At 37.7% G+C, this 19604-nt stretch overlaps 1 protein-coding gene across 1 annotated transcript; it reads left to right on the top strand.

Moving 5' to 3' along the window:
- The first annotated feature begins 17421 nt into the window (after positions 1 to 17421).
- LOC124108205 (olfactory receptor 6C4) lies at positions 17422 to 18351 on the top strand. The gene has a single exon (XM_046466606.1). The coding sequence runs from the start codon at positions 17422 to 17424 to the stop codon at positions 18349 to 18351; it is 930 nt and encodes a 309-aa protein (XP_046322562.1).
- Positions 18352 to 19604: the final 1253 nt, after the last annotated feature.

Below are 19604 nucleotides of genomic sequence, written 5' to 3'. Positions count from 1 at the left end.
TATCTTGCAAGAGAACATGATCAAAAAATGGATTGGACTGTGCTTCAAGCCCTTTGAGTAAGCTTTCCTATGTGGGCAAAATTTTATCTTAGGCAGATATAAAAATTAGAATTAATTAATGATATTTACTATCTGGTTAATAAATGAGAGGAAAATTAAGTCTAAGTCACTCATAGAATTTAAGTCTACATGACTGGAAATACACTGCCCTTGGCATTAAGAGGTAATTAACACAGTAAATCAGTATTGTTCTTCTTTTTTAATTGGTACCTTATAGTTTCACCTAATTTAGGGGTTTATTTTTACATATTCATAACATAATTTGCTCCATTTCAATCCCCATAACTAACCCCTTTCCTACCTTCTGACCTTCACCTGATCCCTTTCCTCTACTCTATTGGTCTTCCTTCTATTAATTTAATTTTTAATTGGTATATTATATGTAAAAGTGGGATTTATTCTGATACATCCACACATGCACATGGCATAATTTAGCCAGTTTTATTCCATGACTCGTCCCCTTTCCCATCCCTCATCCCCTCCCTTGAACCCATTCCTCTATTTCATTGTTCTCCCTTCTATTTTTACAAGGTCCTCTTTTTAAAAAATAATTCATTATTTCTCTCTAGCTCCCTAATATGAGAAAAAACATTAAACCTTTGACTTTCTAAGTCTGGCTTATTTCACTTAGTTCCCAGCAAATGACATAATTTCTTTTTTCTTCCTTATGACTAAAATGCCACATTGTGTATATATATAACCTTTTCTTTATCCATTTGCCTTTTGTGGGACACCTAGGCTGATTCCTTAACTTAGCTATTTTATTGTGAATTGTACTTCTTGGTCATTTTCCCAAAATTGATCTTTCTACCTTCATTTAAATCCTTATTCCTTAAATCCATCATTACTATTATTTCCAGAATAATCTTACAAAAAGAAATACAAGTTCTTCTCATGCCTCAAAAATTCTTCAGTAGCTGCCTATTGAGAACAAATTAAAGTCCAATCTCCTTAAAACAGCATTTCAGAACTTTATTGACCTAGTATAAATTCCTTCCCACTGTCCTTTCTAACACTTTCCCATACCATAGCTTCAGTTTGGCCACAGGAAATTACCCACTAGCCTCTGCAACACAGTCTACTCAGCCTGGAAGAACCATCCTCCTTCACCTACCAAATATGTGATTCATCCTTAAAAGACTCAAACAATTCAAAAAGAACTTCCAAAAACTCCCACCCTCACATGGGCTCTGTGAGCATATGCTTTACTTTCCCTCCTGTTACTACTGAGGGATTGTGATAAGTAAATCATCCCGGGGTGGGAGTATTAACAAAAGGACAGTGGTGGCCACTACCCCGAACTAGCGTGTTATAGATTTTTCAGAATTTCCCAGTAAACAGGAAATAATTTAAAGTGTTTTTCCCCTGATAACTGAGTCAAACTTGTCTAGGGATAACTATCCACCAAGGCCTCTTAAATAGCTTTCAGGCAGTCATATAACTCAGTCAGAAAAAAAGTAAAATTCATTCCTTTTTGACTGTCCCTATATGAGCTCATGGATTTTTTTCCCTCACCCCTCACATTCCTGTTTATTTTTTAAACATCTTAATGATCTTTTTTCCCACATATATACATAAATCTACGTGCACATAACTGAATAGATTGGAGACCAAACCTTCACTATGCAACAGACCACACGACTACTCAGAAAAACACTGCTCCCACAGTCAGCCCCCTCTCCTCCTAAATCATCAGCTTTTAACTTACACATTGTTCTCATGCCCTTACATGCACATAATTTATTCCATTCTAAAATCCCCTTCCCTATCTCCATCAGTGACTTCATCTTCCATTTCTCTTTGGATTTTTCCATAAATACTTCTTAGATTCCTTCTTAGTCATCTCTTCCCATTCACACATAAACCTATTCCCATCAGGCTTTTGCTCTCACCAATCACCAAAATAGCTTTCTCAAGGTCACCAGTGACCACCCTATTGCTTTTTGTAATGATCAAAGTTCACTCATCATCTTATTTGATTGATCTATCTGCAGTACTACACTCGGTTAATCACTCCTCCTGCTGGGGAACATTTTCTTGCTTACTCTTTCAGAATACAACATTCTCTTCTTTTGGTTTGCTTGTTTCTGGATCAAATCACCAGTTAATGGACATTAGGGTTGTTTTTTATATTTGCTATTATTGTTAAAATTGTAATGAACATCATATATAATTGTTTTATAGACATATGTTTCATCTATCTGGGATATTGCTATGCTATGTGACAAATTTATGTCTAACACTACAAAACATTGCCAAGCCACAAACATACATTGGAGAAAAGTAGCCTCTTCAATTAATGGTGCTAGGAAAACTGGAAATCCATATGTAGGAGAATGAAATAGAACTGCTATCTCTTACCTTGACAACTCAAAGTGGATCAAGAGCCTAGGCATGACAACAAAGACCCTGTGCCTACTAGAAGAAAAAGTAGGCCCAACTCTCCATCATGTCAACTTAAGAACTAACTTTCTCAACAAGATTCCTATGCTGAAGAAATTAAAATCAAGGATCAAGAAATGGGATGGTATCAAACTAAAACCTTCTTCACAACAAAGGAAACAATAATGTGAAGACAGCCTACAGAATGGGACAGAATCTTTGCCACTTGCACCTCAGATAGAGCATTAATCTCCAGGATATAAAAAGCCTGAAAAAACATCAGAAAATAAATAGCTCAGTCAATTAATGGGCAAAGGAACTGAACAGACACTTTATACAGGAAGAAATATAAATGATCAACAAATATATGAAAAAAAGTTCAACTGATCTCTAGGAGTTAGAGAAATTCAAATTAAAACTACACTGAGATTCCATCTCACTCCACTCAGAATGGCAATTATCAAGAATACAAGTAACAATAAAATTTGATGAGGATGTGGGGAAAAAGCTACACTCACACATTGTTGGTGGGACTCCAAACTGGTGTAACCACTCTGGAAAGCAGTATGGAGATTCCTCAGAAATCTTGGAATGGAACCACTATTTGACCCAGTTATATCATATACACAAAGGTATTAAAATCAGCATTCTACAGTGACTCAGCCACATTAAAGTTTAGAGCACCTCAATTCACAATAGCTAAGTTATGAAATCAACAGATGAATGGATAAAGAAAATGTGATATGTATACACAATGGAGTATTACTTAGCCAAAAAGAAGAATGACATTATGAGATTTGCCGGTAAATGGATGGAACTGGAGACTATCATGCTAAGTGAAAAAAGCCAATCTCAAAACACCAAAAGCCGATTATTCTCTCTCATATGTGAATACTAATAAACAATGTGGAGGTGTTAATAATAGAAGTTCACTGGGTTAGACAAAGGGGAATGAAGGGAAGAGCTGTGGAAATAGGAAAGACAGTAGAATGACTAGGATATAACTTTCCTATGTTCATATATAAATACTCCACCAATGAAATTCTACTTCATGTATAACCACAAGAATTGGATCCTAATTAGAGTAAGTTATTATCCATGCATGTATAATATGTCAAAATACACTCTATTATCTTGTATACCTAAAAAGAACAAATAAATTCTTTTAAAAAAAATAAGACATTGTCAACCTAGTTTTCAAAGTAATTACAACATTTTGCCTCCCCAAGATTAATGCAGAAAAATTGCTATTGCTCCACATCCTCACCAACACTTGAAATTGTTCCTCTGGAAGAAGATGGTGGAAGGGAGCTTGGCAGCAATTTCTGATCTCCTAGAAACACAGAAAGAAGTCATGAAGGAAAAGTAGAATTGAGAGGTGCTTGAAAAAATGAATGCTCTAAGATTCACTACTACAAAGTCTGAAACCTGGAGTGACTGGGAGATTGGTTCCCAGGGGTGAAAATAAGTGCAGAGTTTCCTAACCCTGAACCCAAACCAGGGTGAGAGAAGGGACAAGGGGCAACAGAGAAAGGGAGCCAAAAAGCTCAAGCTCACTCACTTAAAAACATTTAGAAAGGCAGACAAAATTTAAAGCATGATGGAAACTGCAATGTCCTTGAAGGATATAAAAGAGTTTAAAACCAAATAGTGAAAAGACAGCTGGGGGGCAGGGCAGCAATAGGGTATTCACAGCCATTTTATGGAGCCCTCAACCAACTAGTCACCCCCTTAAATCAACACAGCATCTTTCCACACCCAAATAGATGCAAATCAAACCACACAGAAGTCCACTGCAGCAGGATCACTTAAGGATTTGACTAAAAGAAATTTCTAATTGGATCACTAGTAGCATAACCAAAAGTTGCTAAAAACCCCTCCCCCTCACTGGTGAACGAAGGGAATGGAATGGAACAGACCTGGGCCTGGGAAGGGCACCTAACTCACTACTCCACTCAGCCTCCTTGTGGGCGGGGCAGAGGTGATAAGCTCCCTGGGACCTCCATGGGGTCCAGGCAGAGATCAGCATGAAGACAGATTTGATCCTGAACAGACTAAAGGAGATCCATTGTGACCACACCAGCCCCAACAACTGACACTGGGCAAGGCACCATGGGAAGCCTAGAGACTGTCCCTATGATCATAAGGCCACATGACAGGGAAGCTGCCTGAATATCCAGGAACATAGAAAATTGGTTCCCAGATGGTGGCAGCCACTGATAGAAAGCCAATAAAGAAAACATTGCATAAATACCCAGGAAAATTAAACAGAAGGTGCCTACAACCATATCCAGAGGGAGGTCAATTAACATGGAAAATTGCCTGATCCAAGACAGCAAGGAGTGACTGTTCCCAGCATTACCCAGCTCAAAGCCTGGCCCATGGCCTCAACTGGCTCCTGAAAGGGCATTGTTTGGAAACTATCTGGACCTTGCCTCACTCATAATCCACATACAGAATCAGCATCCACTATTCACAACCTGGGACAATGGAAAGTAGAACTCACATGAACTGAATTCCTTTACTACTATGCCCCAGAGAGTGATGTTGGCTAGCGTAATACTTCTGCACCACAGAACACCCACTGGAAACTCCACAAACAGAACTGTGCTTATAGACATCCACCTGGCATTTACCACCATGAAAAGGATCCTATAGAGGGAAATAGGTACATGGTGACTCACAGCAATCACAGAGACAATCCACAGCCAGCATCCTAAATTCCTGCACACAGTACAAATGACCAAAACATGAACACTGCACCTTCTGAGCAGTCAGTTGCAGGCCCCTGAGCTGACCAACCAGAACCAGATGGTGGGAAGCCTACAGCAACTAGGGAAGTGGCTCCTGAGACCCAGCAACTCTGGAGCGATCCACAGTCAAAGAATGATGGACATCTACTTAATGACCAAACCCCGATGCAATCCAAACCAGTATACAAAAATAATTTTCTTCTCCTTGGCAAGTTTTGCTAAATAATTCTAATGACAACTTTGATCATATTATCACTCTTTAACTTGATTGATAGTTGTTGCCCTAATAGCCAACATCGTATCTTCAATTCATTTGAATTTATATCTTTTAATAGTTTAAAACAGTCATTGAAATCAATCTTTCTATCATTGTTTCCCTAGCTCTATTTTATACTTTCTCCTCTTACTCCCCATTTGTCCTCTTACATTATCTGCTACAATTTCAAATACTCACCATCCATTTCTGTCTTTATATCTTGTGTGTATTAATCTTTTCTATCTTTCCTTTCTTTCTCCTCACTTTCCCTCTTTTTATCAAATCTTTCTTCTTACCCCCTTTTAGCCAAATCTTTCTTCTTACCCCCTTTTAGCCATCATTTAATATTATAGAAATTTTACTATTTTAATAATTAATTTTTCAACCTAGTCCAGAATTTTACTACAAGTTTATACCGGATTTTAGGAATTATGAAGAACAGATTCAATAAGATTGTTGTTGTTGTTGTTGTTTTTCCATAAGGTTGAATGGTGTGAGGCTTAGTTCTGAATTAATTGTAATAAATAGGGTTCAGTGATTTCTATCAAACTGGTGTAAAACTGTGATCAACCGAAGTCACACATTGAGTTAAAGTATTGATATCTGAATATCAGTCCAACTCAGGGTTCTTAAGAGAAAGAAGCTCACAAAGTAGTCTCATGTTAAAAGAAGAAGTGATAATTTCCAAGTATATGATTAAACATACAAACAATATGAAAAAGAAAAGCAAAAAATAAATAAATAAATAACCCACCCCAAACAGATCGCAATGCTTCGAAACTCACTACATCAACACTACAGTGGAGAAAATGTCAGCAAAAGAATTTTTTCACAGTTGAAATGTTCATCATACTTAAAGAAGATCTAAGGAGTGAAAATAGAGAAAATAAAGGAAGTGAAAACTCACTTCAATAAAGAGATAGCAATTTTGAGAAAGAACCAAATGGAAATCCTGAAACTGAAAGACTCAATAAACCAAATTAAAAATTCAATGGAAAGCATTAGTGATAGATTAGACCACTTTGAAGATAAATTTTCAGACCTTGAATGTCGCGACCCCTTGCCCGCAAGGAAGACGCAACTCAGGAATCTTCTTTCAGCAGTTTATTCAGGCCCTTGATGTTTCTTCTTCTTTCTCTCGGATGCCCCTCCCAGCCTTAATAAAGCATCCCAAGCCCCAATGCAAAGCTGCCGCGTGGAGCTTTCTCACAGGGTGATGTACAGGGTGGTGAAAAATCATGTGCCAACTCTCCCAGATAAGGAGTTGTTTGTCACAGACCACAGCGGAGCCAGCGTCATCTTGTAATGGCGACCATAATCTGCAGAAACGGCAGAAGCGGCTCACCACAGTTCCCCCTTTTCTGTTTTCTCAAAACAATACAGGCGAGAGTAGAGGTCCTATCCCACTGTGCAGAAGTGGCTGCATAGTATGACTCAGTCCTAAGGAGGCGCCTTCCCCAGACCTGAAGCCATATCAGCCGACGCCTTTTTTCGTGGGGCGGGGCGTGAACGCGTCTAACCCGCATGCAATAGGACATGCTCTCCTTGAGGTCCACGTCAAGGATCACTCAAGTGCAGTGCCTTGCCTCGCATCCTGCATCGTGATGATGGTGGACGAAGGGGGATAGCTGAGGCTGAACTGTGGCTGTTTATAATGACAAACAAGTTGACAGCACCCTGAAAGAAAGGCACGGACTTTAAGACGATAGAAAAGCACTAGTGTGGAAACCCATCTGCGTGCAATGGCAGTAAGACCGGCAGAGTGCAAGGGCTTTCCAACACTAAGAGAATAACAAGGAAAGTCATGTCGATCCCAGTGCAATGTTATAATAACTTGGGGTGTAACAACCATGACAAAGGTTTACTGCTTAAGATGCGCAAGCCAGACTTGAGGCGAGTAGCCATTTTCTAAAGCTACAAGAGCTTGTATGATCATAGCCTTTTCTTGTGCATGGCGAGTTTTAAGGCGACAGAGAAGCCACAAACAAAGTACAACACCAAAGCAACACATTGCACCAAAAATGCCTATTCCCACCCATTCTTTGAAGAAGGAAAAGGCAGAAGATATCCAATCGGTGAATTGACCCAAAGTCACAGGATCGACACGGGTACTGTTCAAAACGGCATTCTGAGTTAGTTGAGACTGGATCAAGTTTTCCGCTGCCATGGACCAATTTCCGGATAGATACTCTCCGATGATGCGGGAGGCATTTCTGGAATCATAAAATCTGACAGAGGTTATACATAAATGTGCACGTTGATCAACACAACCCAAATGTACTAGGTCAGACAATTCCTCAACTTGAGCTTGAAGCAGATCTATCCTTTGATTAGCAGCCAGAATCCCAGATAAAATGTGTTGATTAATTCTACTTTGAGATTTAAGTATGGTGGATGTTTGTTGAATAACCTGATTAATAGTAGCAGCAGTTTGTACTTGACTGGCCATGGCCACTCCGGCCGTAACCGCTGCAGCAGCAGATACCGCCACAGCTGTCACTATGGCTGCCGTAATTCCAAAATCTCTACGGGCTCTAATCAGTTCAACAATAGGAAAAGACTCTGGATCTGCAGTAACCGGGATCGGGACAAAAGTTGGAATTTTCATAACCATTGCCATAGGCCAGGATCCATTCCAACACTCAGACAAATAACAGGTAATATTAGAGCAATTAAGCATCCCCTGTAATGTAACATTAGCCAAAAGAAACAGGAACAGAGATTGGAGACAGACTGCTGCAGAAGGTAATGTAGCATTAAACAATTGTGAATTATTTGTAGAAATTTTAAGTTTCCTACCTCGCTCCGAGTCTTGGGTACTGTCAGAAACATTAAACAGCCAACTTTGGACTCCTAATATTTCCCTGGGGAAACACAAGTGCGGACTAGACTAGCCCAATCTGAGGGAGTCATGCAAAATCTAGTAAGTCCCTCCACCTGAGTGAGAGTGAAAGCGGCATCTATGCCATAAGTGCGGACAGATTCTGCCAAGGTTTTAATTATCTTAAAGTCTAAAGGCTCATGATATCTTCCCCTGTTATTGTCCTGAAATACAGGGTATGCAAGTCCCATATCTGTATTAACTGTCCTCCAAACTTGTGCATGAAAAGATCTCCCGGAACCTTGGCTCCCCCCACATACGGAGGTGGGGCAATCGGCACCATACCTTCTTCTAGATATTCTACCTCCTCCTCCTCAGAGTTTTGTTGACCGATGTTAACTCCCTTCCCCTTCTTACAGTAGGCCTGCGTGCCCTGTGTCTCCTTTTTCTTCTTTTTCATTTTTATCTTATGTAGTTGTTGTAACAATATATCAAGGTCCTCAGAACTCTCTGAGTCGCTTGTGTTCTCAGGCATTTTTAATTCGGTCAAGTCTGGGTAGAGCCTTCTCCTATTTTTATCTTCAGGCTCTTTTGCCTTCTCACTACTGTTACTTTTAATACTCTCTGCCACTTCACTACATGATCCTTCAGATTTTTCCTCATGCAGCTGCTCAAGAATAGCTTGACCCTCACTCACAGCTTCCTGGCATTTACCATCTGTTATACATCTTCTAACTAACTTCCAAAGTGGTATAATGCCACCCTGCAAGGTACCTTGCTCATGAGCGAAATCTAGATCTTTCCCTAATTTGTCCCAGCTGGAAACCGTAAGACTCCCTGAAAAAGCAAACCAAGGAGCCGCTATATCAGCTTCTCTTAAAAACATCTGCAAAGTACTCTGCTTTATCTTAAGTCCTTTTGAATGTAACAACCCATCTAGGGCCAACAAAATTGGGCTTGAACAAGCAACACCCATAATGTTTTTAGAGCTATAAAGAAAGTGAAAGTACAAAAGTCCCCGCTCTCTTCCTTTTACAGGGGAGCGTTCCGTTCTATGAATTCCCCGCTCTCTTCCTTTTACAGGGGAGCGTCCCTGTCGTAACAACAACAAAAGAAGCACAAAAAACAAAAGCGAAAGTACACAGTGCAGCTGCAATAAAATGTAAGGCTCTCTCTTTCTTTACAGAGGAGCTGCCCCGCTTTGGTCGCGGATCCCACTTACCTGGGACTAACCCCGCTTTGGTCGCGGATCCCACTTACCTGGGACTAACCGGTGCACCACCCCTGACTGCTGAAAGTTCTGGTTCCCGGGTCTCGGCACCACTTGTCGCGACCCCTTGCCCGCAAGGAAGACGCAACTCAGGAATCTTCTTTCAGCAGTTTATTCAGGCCCTTGATGTTTCTTCTTCTTTCTCTTGGATGCCCCTCCCAGCCTTAATAAAGCATCCCAAGCCCCAATGCAAAGCTGCCGCGTGGAGCTTTCTCACAGGGTGATGTACAGGGTGGTGAAAAATCATGTGCCAACTCTCCCAGATAAGGAGTTGTTTGTCACAGACCACAGCGGAGCCAGCGTCATCTTGTAATGGCGACCATAATCTGCAGAAACGGCAGAAGCGGCTCACCACACTTGAAGACAAAATAAAGAATACTGAATATAAAGTAGACCATACAGAAAACATTTTAAGAGACCATGAGCAGAATATTCAACAAATCTGAGATAACATCAAAAAGCGAAATTTAAGAAATCTTGGGGTATATGAAGGCTCTGAAATACAAGCTAAAGGGATGCACAAACTTGTCAATGAAATAATAACAGAAAAACTTTCCAAACTTAAGGATGAGATGAAAATTCAAATAAAAGAGGCATGTAGGATTTCAAATATACAAAACACAGTAAATCCACTCCAAGACACATTATAATAAAAATACCTAACATACAAATTAAGGATAGAATTTTTAAATCTGCAAGAGAAAAATGGCTGGTTGCATTTAGAGCTAAACTTAAATGAATTTCAATTGATTTCTCAACTCAGACCCTAAAAGCCAGAAGGGCTTGGAATAATATATAACAAGCTCTGAAAGAAAATGAATTCCAACAAAGATTACTATACCCAGCAAAATTAAGTTTCAGAATTGATGTGGAAAAAAAACCTTCCATGAAATCAGAAGCTAAAAGAATTCATAACCAGAAAGTCTACACTACAAAATGTACTCAGTGAAGGACTTCATGAAGAAGAAACGAAAAATAAAAATGAAAAACGGCATAGGAATGAATTACAGTAGAAGAATAGTCAATTAAAGAGTGCAGTCAATTAAAGGACAGTATGAAGGTTTCTAAGAGGAAAATTTATAGCATTGAATTCAAGTCTGATTTAAATATTAGAAATACATCAAAATGAAATTAAATAAATAGCTACTCTGTATAATATGGAGTGTAAATGATCTAAACTCTTCGGTAAAAAGACATAGGTTGGAACACTGGATTTAAAACAAGACCCAAGCTGGCTGTGGTGGTGCATGCTTATAATACCAGTGACTCAGGAAGCTGAGGCAGGAGGCTAGCAAGATGCAGGCCAGCCTCATCAACTTAGTGAGACCCATTTCAAAATAAAAAATACAAAGGGCTGGGAATGTGGCTGAGTGGTTAAGCACTCCTTGGTTCAATCACTAATATCAAAAATAAATAAACACTCAACAATATCCTCTTTGCATGAAACTCACCTCACAGGCAAAGATATCCACAGACTGAAGGTGAATGAATAGGAAAAAATTATAACTTTATTTTATTTATTTTTATGTTTTATGTGGTACTGAGGATCGAACCTAGTGCCTCACGTGTGCTAGGCAAGCGCTTTACCACTAAGCTACAGCCCAAGCCCCAGAAAAAGATTTTTTAAAAAAGAATGGTACTAGGAAATAAGCAAAGCTAGCTATTCTCACATCAAACTCAGTGAATTTCAAACCAAATTAATCAGAAGGGACAAGGTCCTTTTATATTGCTTAAAGAAATCATACAACAAGAAGATATAATGATTCTAAGTATTTGTGTCCAAACAATGGTGCATCTCTATATGTCAAACAAACTCTTTTCAATAATAAAAATCAAATAGACTACAACACAGTAATACCAGGTTACTTTAACATACTGCTCTCACCACTAGATAGATCATCAAGACTTAAATTAAAATTCTACAGAAATAAAAATATGATTAATAATATGTAATATTTCATCCATATATGTAAAATTTCATCCATTAAAAACTGAATTCACATTCTTCTCAACAGCACATGGAATATTTTCCAAAATAGACCATATTTTAGGTCACAAACAAATCTTAGCAAACACAAAAAAATCAGAGATAATATCTTATATTCTATCAGATCATAATGCAATTAAATTAGAAATAAACAGTAAGATAAAAAAGACAGAAACAAATCTGGAGACTAAATAACACACTTTTGAATGATGAATTGACTGCAAAAGAAATCAGGGGAGGAATTTTAAAATTCTCAGAAGTAAATGAGAACAGTGAGACAACATATCAAAATCTCTGAGGCAGTATGAAGATAGTTCTAAGAGAAAAGTTTAGAGCACTGAGTTCATACATCAAAAGAATAGAAAGATACCAAATAAGTAATCTAACATTACACTTCAAGACCCTAGAAAAAGAAGAACAAACCAACACCAAAATCAGTAGAAGACAGGAAATAATTAAAATCAGAGATAACTCAATGAATTTGAGAATAAAAAACAATACAAAAGATCAACAGAACAAATACTTGGCTTTTTGAAAGGATAAACAAGATTAATAAACTAACCAAAGGAAAGAGATCACTCAGATTAACAAATTTCAATGTGAAAAAGGAAATATCATATAGACACTAATAAAAATCCAGAGGATCCTGAGGAATTATTTTGAAAATTTATACTCTGATAAATTAGAAAATCATAAGATATCAACATTTTCCTAGAGACATATGACCTAACCAAATTGAAGTAGGAAGATATAGAAAACTTACACAGTCCAATATCAACTCATAAAATTGAAGCAGCCATCAAGAAACCTTTCAATGAAGCAAAGACCTGGACTGGACAGGTTATTAGGCAAGTTATACCAGACCTTTACAGAAAAATTAATACTAATCTTCCTCAAATTGTTTTATTAAGTATAAAAGCAGGAACAGTGCCAAATTCATTCTATGAAACCAGCATTGCCCTGATACCAAAACTATACAAAGACACATCAAGAGTAGAAAACATCACACCAATATCCTTGATGAACACAGATGCAAAAATTTATAATAAAATATTGGCAAACCACACACAAAAATACATTAAAAAGGTGGTGCACCATAATCAAGTGGATTTCATTCCAGGGATGCAAGGTTGGATCAACATATGGAAATCAATAAATGTAATTCACCACATAGATAGACTTGTGGTCGTAATACTAAGAACCTAAAAGAATTAGTTTTTTAATATTGGTAATAATCCACAATGAGCATATACTTATTATTCTCATTGAAAAGAAAGTATTTGCATTCCCTGAACCAGGAAGTGCAGACCATTACTGAATCACTCACAGTTTCATGCCACTAAATGGTTTACCTAGGGTTTACCTATCTTATTCCAGGGCCCACACTCATTTCTATGACCTCCTGCAACTAACCTAGATGGACCCACTAGAGGAGATTAAAGGGTAGATTTTCAAGTAGCCTCAACCACATTCAGAGGGAAAAAAAGGGTAAAGAGAGGAACAAAACTGAAATCCTCAATTCTAAGCTATATCCTCTCACCCACAATCCCCTCCTCCACCACTTGTAAATGTAAGACCCAAAACTATGAAACTGCTAGAAGAAAACATAGATGGGAAAGCCCCATAATGCTGGTATAGGTGATGGGTTTTTTTATATCTGACCTCAGGAGCACAGATAATAAAAGAAAAGTTAGACTGATGGGATTACATTAAACTAAAAGCTTCTGTACAGCAAAGTAAGCAATCAATGGGGTTTAGAAACAACCCACAGATTGGAGGAAAGTATGTTCACATTGATAAGGGATTAATATCCAATGCAAATACCTCAATAATAAAATGAACGCTTATACACTGTTGATGGGAATATGGGTAGTACAACCACTATGGAAAACAAGAAAACAATTCCACACAAAAAATTTTAAAAGACATTTACCATATAATCCAGCAATCCTACAACTGGGACTATACCCAAAGCAAGTGAAATCAATATGCTGAAGAGAGTTTCACTCACATGTTTACTGCAGCATTATTCACAATAGTCAAGATATGGACTCAGTATGAGTATACTGCAGTGGATTAATGGATAAAGAAAATCTGATGTATACAATGTTTACAGCACCTCAATTTACAATAGCCAAGCTATGAACCCAATCTAGGTATCCTTCAATAGATGAATGGATAAAGAAAATGTGGTACATTTGCACAATGAAATATTACTCAGCCATAAAGAAAAATGAAATCATGGCATTTGCCAGTAAATGGATGGAACTGATGACTGTTATGCTAAGTGAAATAAGTAAATCAAAAAAAAAAGCCAAATGTTCTCTCTTATATGTGGATGCTAACTCACAACAAGGGTCAGGAGGGACAAATAGAAGTTCATTGGATTAGACAAAAGGGGAATGAAAGGAAGGGAGTGGGGATGGGACTAGAAAGATAGTAGAATGATTCGGACAAAAATTTCCTGTCTTTATACATGAATACATTACAGTGTATTTCCACATCATGTGCAAACGCAAGACTGGGATTCTAGTTAGAATAAGATTTACTCTACAAATTTATACTATGTCAAAATAAACTATACTTTCATGTATATCTAAAAAGAATAAATAAAAAAGAAACTTGAATTTGTATTTTAAGAAGAAAAAATGTGATGAATAAACAATAAAATTCTCTCATTTGCAACAATATATATGAACTTGAAAGACATTATGTGGTGATATAAAGACAATGCAGAAATAGAAAAGTCATTATATCACTCACATGTGCGTACCTGGGACTCATTGGAGCTTGGAGTGGATTGCAGAGTAACTAGTCGAAGAACACAAAATTTTAGGTAGACGGAATAAGTTCAGGAGATAATTTGGACAACAGAATAACTGTAGTTAATGACAATATATTGTAGTCTTAAAATAAGAAACAGTAGAAATTGTGCACTCACCACAAAAATTATAATTATGTGAGGTAATACATTCACTGGTTAGCTATATTTAACCATTTCACAGCCTATCTATATTTCAAAACATGGTGCATGTTGTACACAATGATACCTAGGTTTTCCATCAATTAAAAAATAAATAAAAATATATCAAATCAGTAGCTAAAGGCCCTAAATATAAGACATGAAACTTCACAATACTTCATTCAAAATATCCAAGCTTTCACAGATTGTCTGTATCCTACATAGTTCCTGACTGTGAGTTTTATCTTCAGATGGACCCAATATGCACTCAATAGTTGCCAACCTAATGGTGTATAGTTTCTTGCAGCTGAAGTCCATGAATGACTATGGTCATCATGGCAGATACAGAGATCCCACAAACAATGAGAAGAGGACATTAAAGCCTCTAGACTGAAGAAGGCTCTGGGTGGCACTAATGGGAATTCCTGTTGTATGAGAATTTAGACACACTCTAGCACCTTTTTCTGTTGGATGGCCCACCCTTAGGGGAATTATTGGTGGTTAACAGCATAAAGAATGTAAATAAAATCTGTAAATGAGGAATGTATTGCCTCTGAGATGTACGTAAACAGTGTGGGGCCCTTGGATCATCCTTGGGCTGACTAGTAATTTTTCTGACATGGTCGAGGCCTTTAATTTTATGGGAAGCAATTACTCAACCTCAATAGAAAAGTTCTATGACATGAGTTTATATATGCCATGCTAGTATATCCTTGGAATTTCCTCACATAAGGACATTGTCAGTGTAATAGGAGACATGTCTTCCTAGAAAGGTTGGATGTGGTTAAGACGTGCCTGTATCCAATTGTAACAGCAAACTGTTTTCCAGTTGCAATAATTCTATGACATTGAGGTTTTGGAAATCCCTTATAAAATACCATTCACTTATATCAGGTTTGAGCTCTGGACACCTGGCTTGTTTAAAAGATAAACAACAGGAACATTATCAAGGCCAGGCATACCCATCCCCAGGAGTCTCACTCCATGGCTCTCAACTTATCCACAAACCTCGTGGCTAAGTCATATTCACTTGTAGAATCCTTATATCATGGTCTCTGGAGCCTCTCTTCTCAGCCATATGTTTACAATTTGTTCTCAAAATTGTCAACAACTGAGGTTCATTATCACATTTTGAATTTGAGTCCACAGGGCATCTTTAGCTTCTACAGGAAATTGATCCCCATGCGTCTGCTCTAAAGAGAACAGATAAAACCTCTGTCACTCTTGGTAACATGGAAACTGCAAAGAAGCCTTTTGCCTGCCTTCTTACACATAAAATTTCTTAGGACAGAAATATAAGAAATTCTGATTCTCTCAAAGTCTTCCAATTCTATAACTGCTGGGGGAAAGTATTGGGTTTTTGTTTGGTTTTTTTTTTTTAAGTGCTTAGGATTTAACCCAGCACCTTGCTTTTGTTTTCTATTATATGTACGAAGGACTGTGCCAGGAACTATCATTTGATTCTGGCATGTACTCTTGGAATAGAAGATAATATTCTTTTCTAGTTAAGGCCCACAACTTTGGATACTTCCAAGGACAGAATGTGGAAGGCAATCTAAGGTTGTATGTGAAAGCCAATAGGAAGCATGTCAGACTTAAGATTACTCAGAGATTCACATGGCACACTTTATCTTTGTCTGACCTCTTAGGAATGACAAGGTAAACAGCACCCTACACACATTTAGATTGTCTAATGTATGAGCATCTTGTACTTTTAAAGTCACTAATGTTATAATTCTGTTAATGTGGGTCATGAAAGCAATCAATTGTAAAAAATCTGGAATAAAAGGCAGTACTTGTCAAAGAGGCAAAGGAGGATTGTTAGAGACCCAGTTCAATGTTTAACATCATCAGTTACCTCTAAAATCTATATGAGAAAATATAGAGATTGATGAGAATAATTTTGATATGATTTTTCTAACATTATGCATGAGAATTGGAGGGACCACTTAACCTTGTCTTTGCTTCTTCATCAGAAAAATCTAAAAATGCATAAAGAAGATCTAGACAAAGTTTCCTTCCCTGGAAATATGAATTTATCTATAAAAAAAACTCTTATTGTTTAAAAAAATAAGAATTATGTGGGGACCTCTCTTCCTGATCTCCATATTCTAAGAATAGATGGCAGTTTGGGCATGATGAACTGTCACCCTCTGGTGCCACTGAGGACACTTTAAAACAGTGCAAAATCCATTCTGTGATGCCGTCTGTGCATTGCTCAATAACTCAATTCTCAAGAGTGTATTTCAAATCAAGGTCCTGGAGGCACTGATGGTAAGAGACTTATAATAAAATGCTTATTAGTATGATTTATTGATGCCTAAGCTTTATCAGGCAGGAGAAAGTCTCACAGTATAAAATCAGAAGTTATTCAGCATTGCCCATGTGAGGGGAAGTCTTACTTGTTCCTGAAACAAGGAAGTCAGATATTTGGACAGTGATGAGATGGGGATCTACAGCAGATATCCACTGAAGCAAAAAATTTCAGAGAAATCAAAGAAACAGAAAACAGCATCAGGTGGAAATATTTCTACCAAGAGTGAGAAGTAAGAGAGATTATTAATAGAGTCAGAGGAAAGTGCTTTAAATGTGGAGGTTTCATAAGCACTTTGAGAGGAAAGAATAGTTCCAAAAACATTCATTTGAAAAAAATTGTTGGGTAATTATTCTATTATACCTTTTGTTAAGTGCCTGGGAATATATAAATTTGAGGAATTACAAAGACTTTAGGAATAAGGTCATTTATATAAAAGATATGGGGCTTCCATGGAGCCAAATGTAATCCAAGGAACACTGATTTGGGCCGATAGGATGAAGAGCAATGTGTGACCTCATTCTGTTCTTAAAATAAGCCTTATCTCTTCTACTGGGGAATTCTGCAGTTTTCATCTTTCTCACTTTTCCCCTTTTAGATCTGCTGGAGGTCAACTATGAAAAACAGGACCATGCTGACTGAATTTATTCTACTGGGCCTCACAAGTCAACCTGAACTTCAGGTGGTGATGTTCATCTTTCTGTTTATCACCTACATGCTCAGTGTCCTAGGAAATCTAACTATCATCATCCTCACCTTACTGAATTCTCAGCTCCAAACCCCCATGTATTTCTTCCTCCGGAATTTCTCCTTCTTAGAAATTTCCTTCACATCCATTTTTATTCCCAGATTTCTGACCAGCATGACAACAGGAAATAAGGCCATCAGCTTTGCAGGCTGCATCACTCAGTATTTTTTTGCTATATTTCTTGGGGCAACAGAGTTTTACCTCCTGGCTTCCATGTCCTATGATCGTTATGTGGCCATCTGCAAACCCCTGCATTACCTGACCATTATGAGCAGCAGAGTCTGCACACAGCTTGTGCTCTGCTCCTGGCTGGGGGGATTCCTCGCTATCTTACTGCCAGTCGTCTTGATGAGTCAGGTAGATTTCTGTGCCTCCAATGTTCTGAATCACTATTTCTGTGACTATGGACCCCTCCTGGAGCTGGCCTGCTCAGACACAAGCCTCTTAGAAAGGATGGTCATGCTCATGGCTGTGGTGACTCTAGTGATTACTTTGATTCTGGTGACAGTTTCTTACACATACATCATCAGGACCATGCTGAAGATCCCTTCTGCCCAGCAAAGGACAAAGGCCTTTTCCACTTGCTCTTCCCACATGATTGTCATCTCCCTGTCTTATGGCAGCTGCATGTTTATGTACATTAATCCCTCTATAAAAGAAAGAAGTGCTTTCAACAAAGGAATAGCTGTGCTCATTACTTCAGTCACCCCCGTGTTGAATCCCTTTATCTATACTCTAAGAAATCAACAAGTAAAGCAAGCCTTCAAGGACACTGTCAAAAAGATTATAAAGTTTTAAGGAAAAAAAAAAGAAGGAAAAATGTATTTCCACTTCATAGAAATATTTTGAGAGTCTACCAAATATCAAAGGCTTAACTGGCCCCTGAAAATAAAAATACAGAAATCACATGTTCTAATGTTCAAGGAATCTACAGTCCAGAGGTAAGGTGTGTAAACTGTAAATTTTTGGATAAATTTACAAAAACATGACATAGTAAGTGTTACTAGAAAAGGATTAATGAATCCAGCAAAAGAACAGTTGGGAAGAATTAACTCTTCCTTCCAGAAATGACTTCAAATTTAAGAAGCAAAACACTGCTTTTTTGGGAGAAGAGTTTGGAGTGACAAAGAAAGCCAGATTGTAAAGTGTATAATTGCAAACTGGAGTTAGTTGAGTTTTATGAGTCAAGAGGAGTCTTAAAAAACACCATGTGGCCATCAGAATTTTTTCAAGGGGTGAGGCATTGGCCTTTTTCCTCAGCCCCAGAGACTGTGCTTCCATTAAAGTATAATTCCAGTTCTCTCCCTTTATCATTTAGGTTTCAATTGTAGCCACTGCAACCTTCATCCTTTTATAAGCGGAAAATGAAAGGAAAGAATATACATGTGGTCCACATCATTCAAATTAGAAGAAAATTTTTTAGATATTGTCACCTTACATGTGTCCCTTCTAGAGGTTAGGGTTAAAAGAGGCTCCTAGAGGAAGGTTGGGAGCCTCTCTGTTTGTGCCTCTCCTTGACAGAATCTATTGCTTAATTTCTTAGATGACACCTTTTTAAGTTAATAGCAGATCTGCTTCCTCTCTCTTTCATAGTTCCTGGTGATCTTTTTATTTGTATGTATTAGTTGGAAACATTAATGGAGTTCAGTGTTATATTTCAATTACATGCAAACAGTATACACTAATCAAATCCAGCCTCCCTTTATCCTATTATGATTTTATTTTCATCTTTTTGTTTATATTAATTAGATATTAGAAAAGACAAATTCTATGATCTGCTTCATTCCTTTAACTTTCCCTCAAATATACTGTTTTTGTTGCTGACACAAACCACCATGGATAACTATTTTGTAAAGTGAAAAGAATGTAAGATATGAATACAGTTTTCTATCTAGAATGTTCCAAATTATGAGTCTTGAAAAACAGCTGGGAATAGACTCCCCTACCAAAAGAAGTGGACACATGGATTCAAGATAACAACTTAAATTTTAAACGGTGTTGGTAGGACCTTGATTTCAATGGAAGGACTTTTTCTAATCTGAGCATGTCTG

Source organism: Marmota monax, unplaced genomic scaffold (genome assembly GCF_021218885.2).
Source record: "Marmota monax isolate L192 unplaced genomic scaffold, Marmota_monax_Labrador192_F-V1.1 WCK01_AAM20220418_F8-fsc00151, whole genome shotgun sequence".
In the NCBI taxonomy this organism is placed as follows: Eukaryota; Metazoa; Chordata; class Mammalia; order Rodentia; family Sciuridae; genus Marmota; species Marmota monax.
Note: the sequence above shows the minus strand (reverse complement) of the source record. Positions and strands in the feature narration are given on the sequence as shown.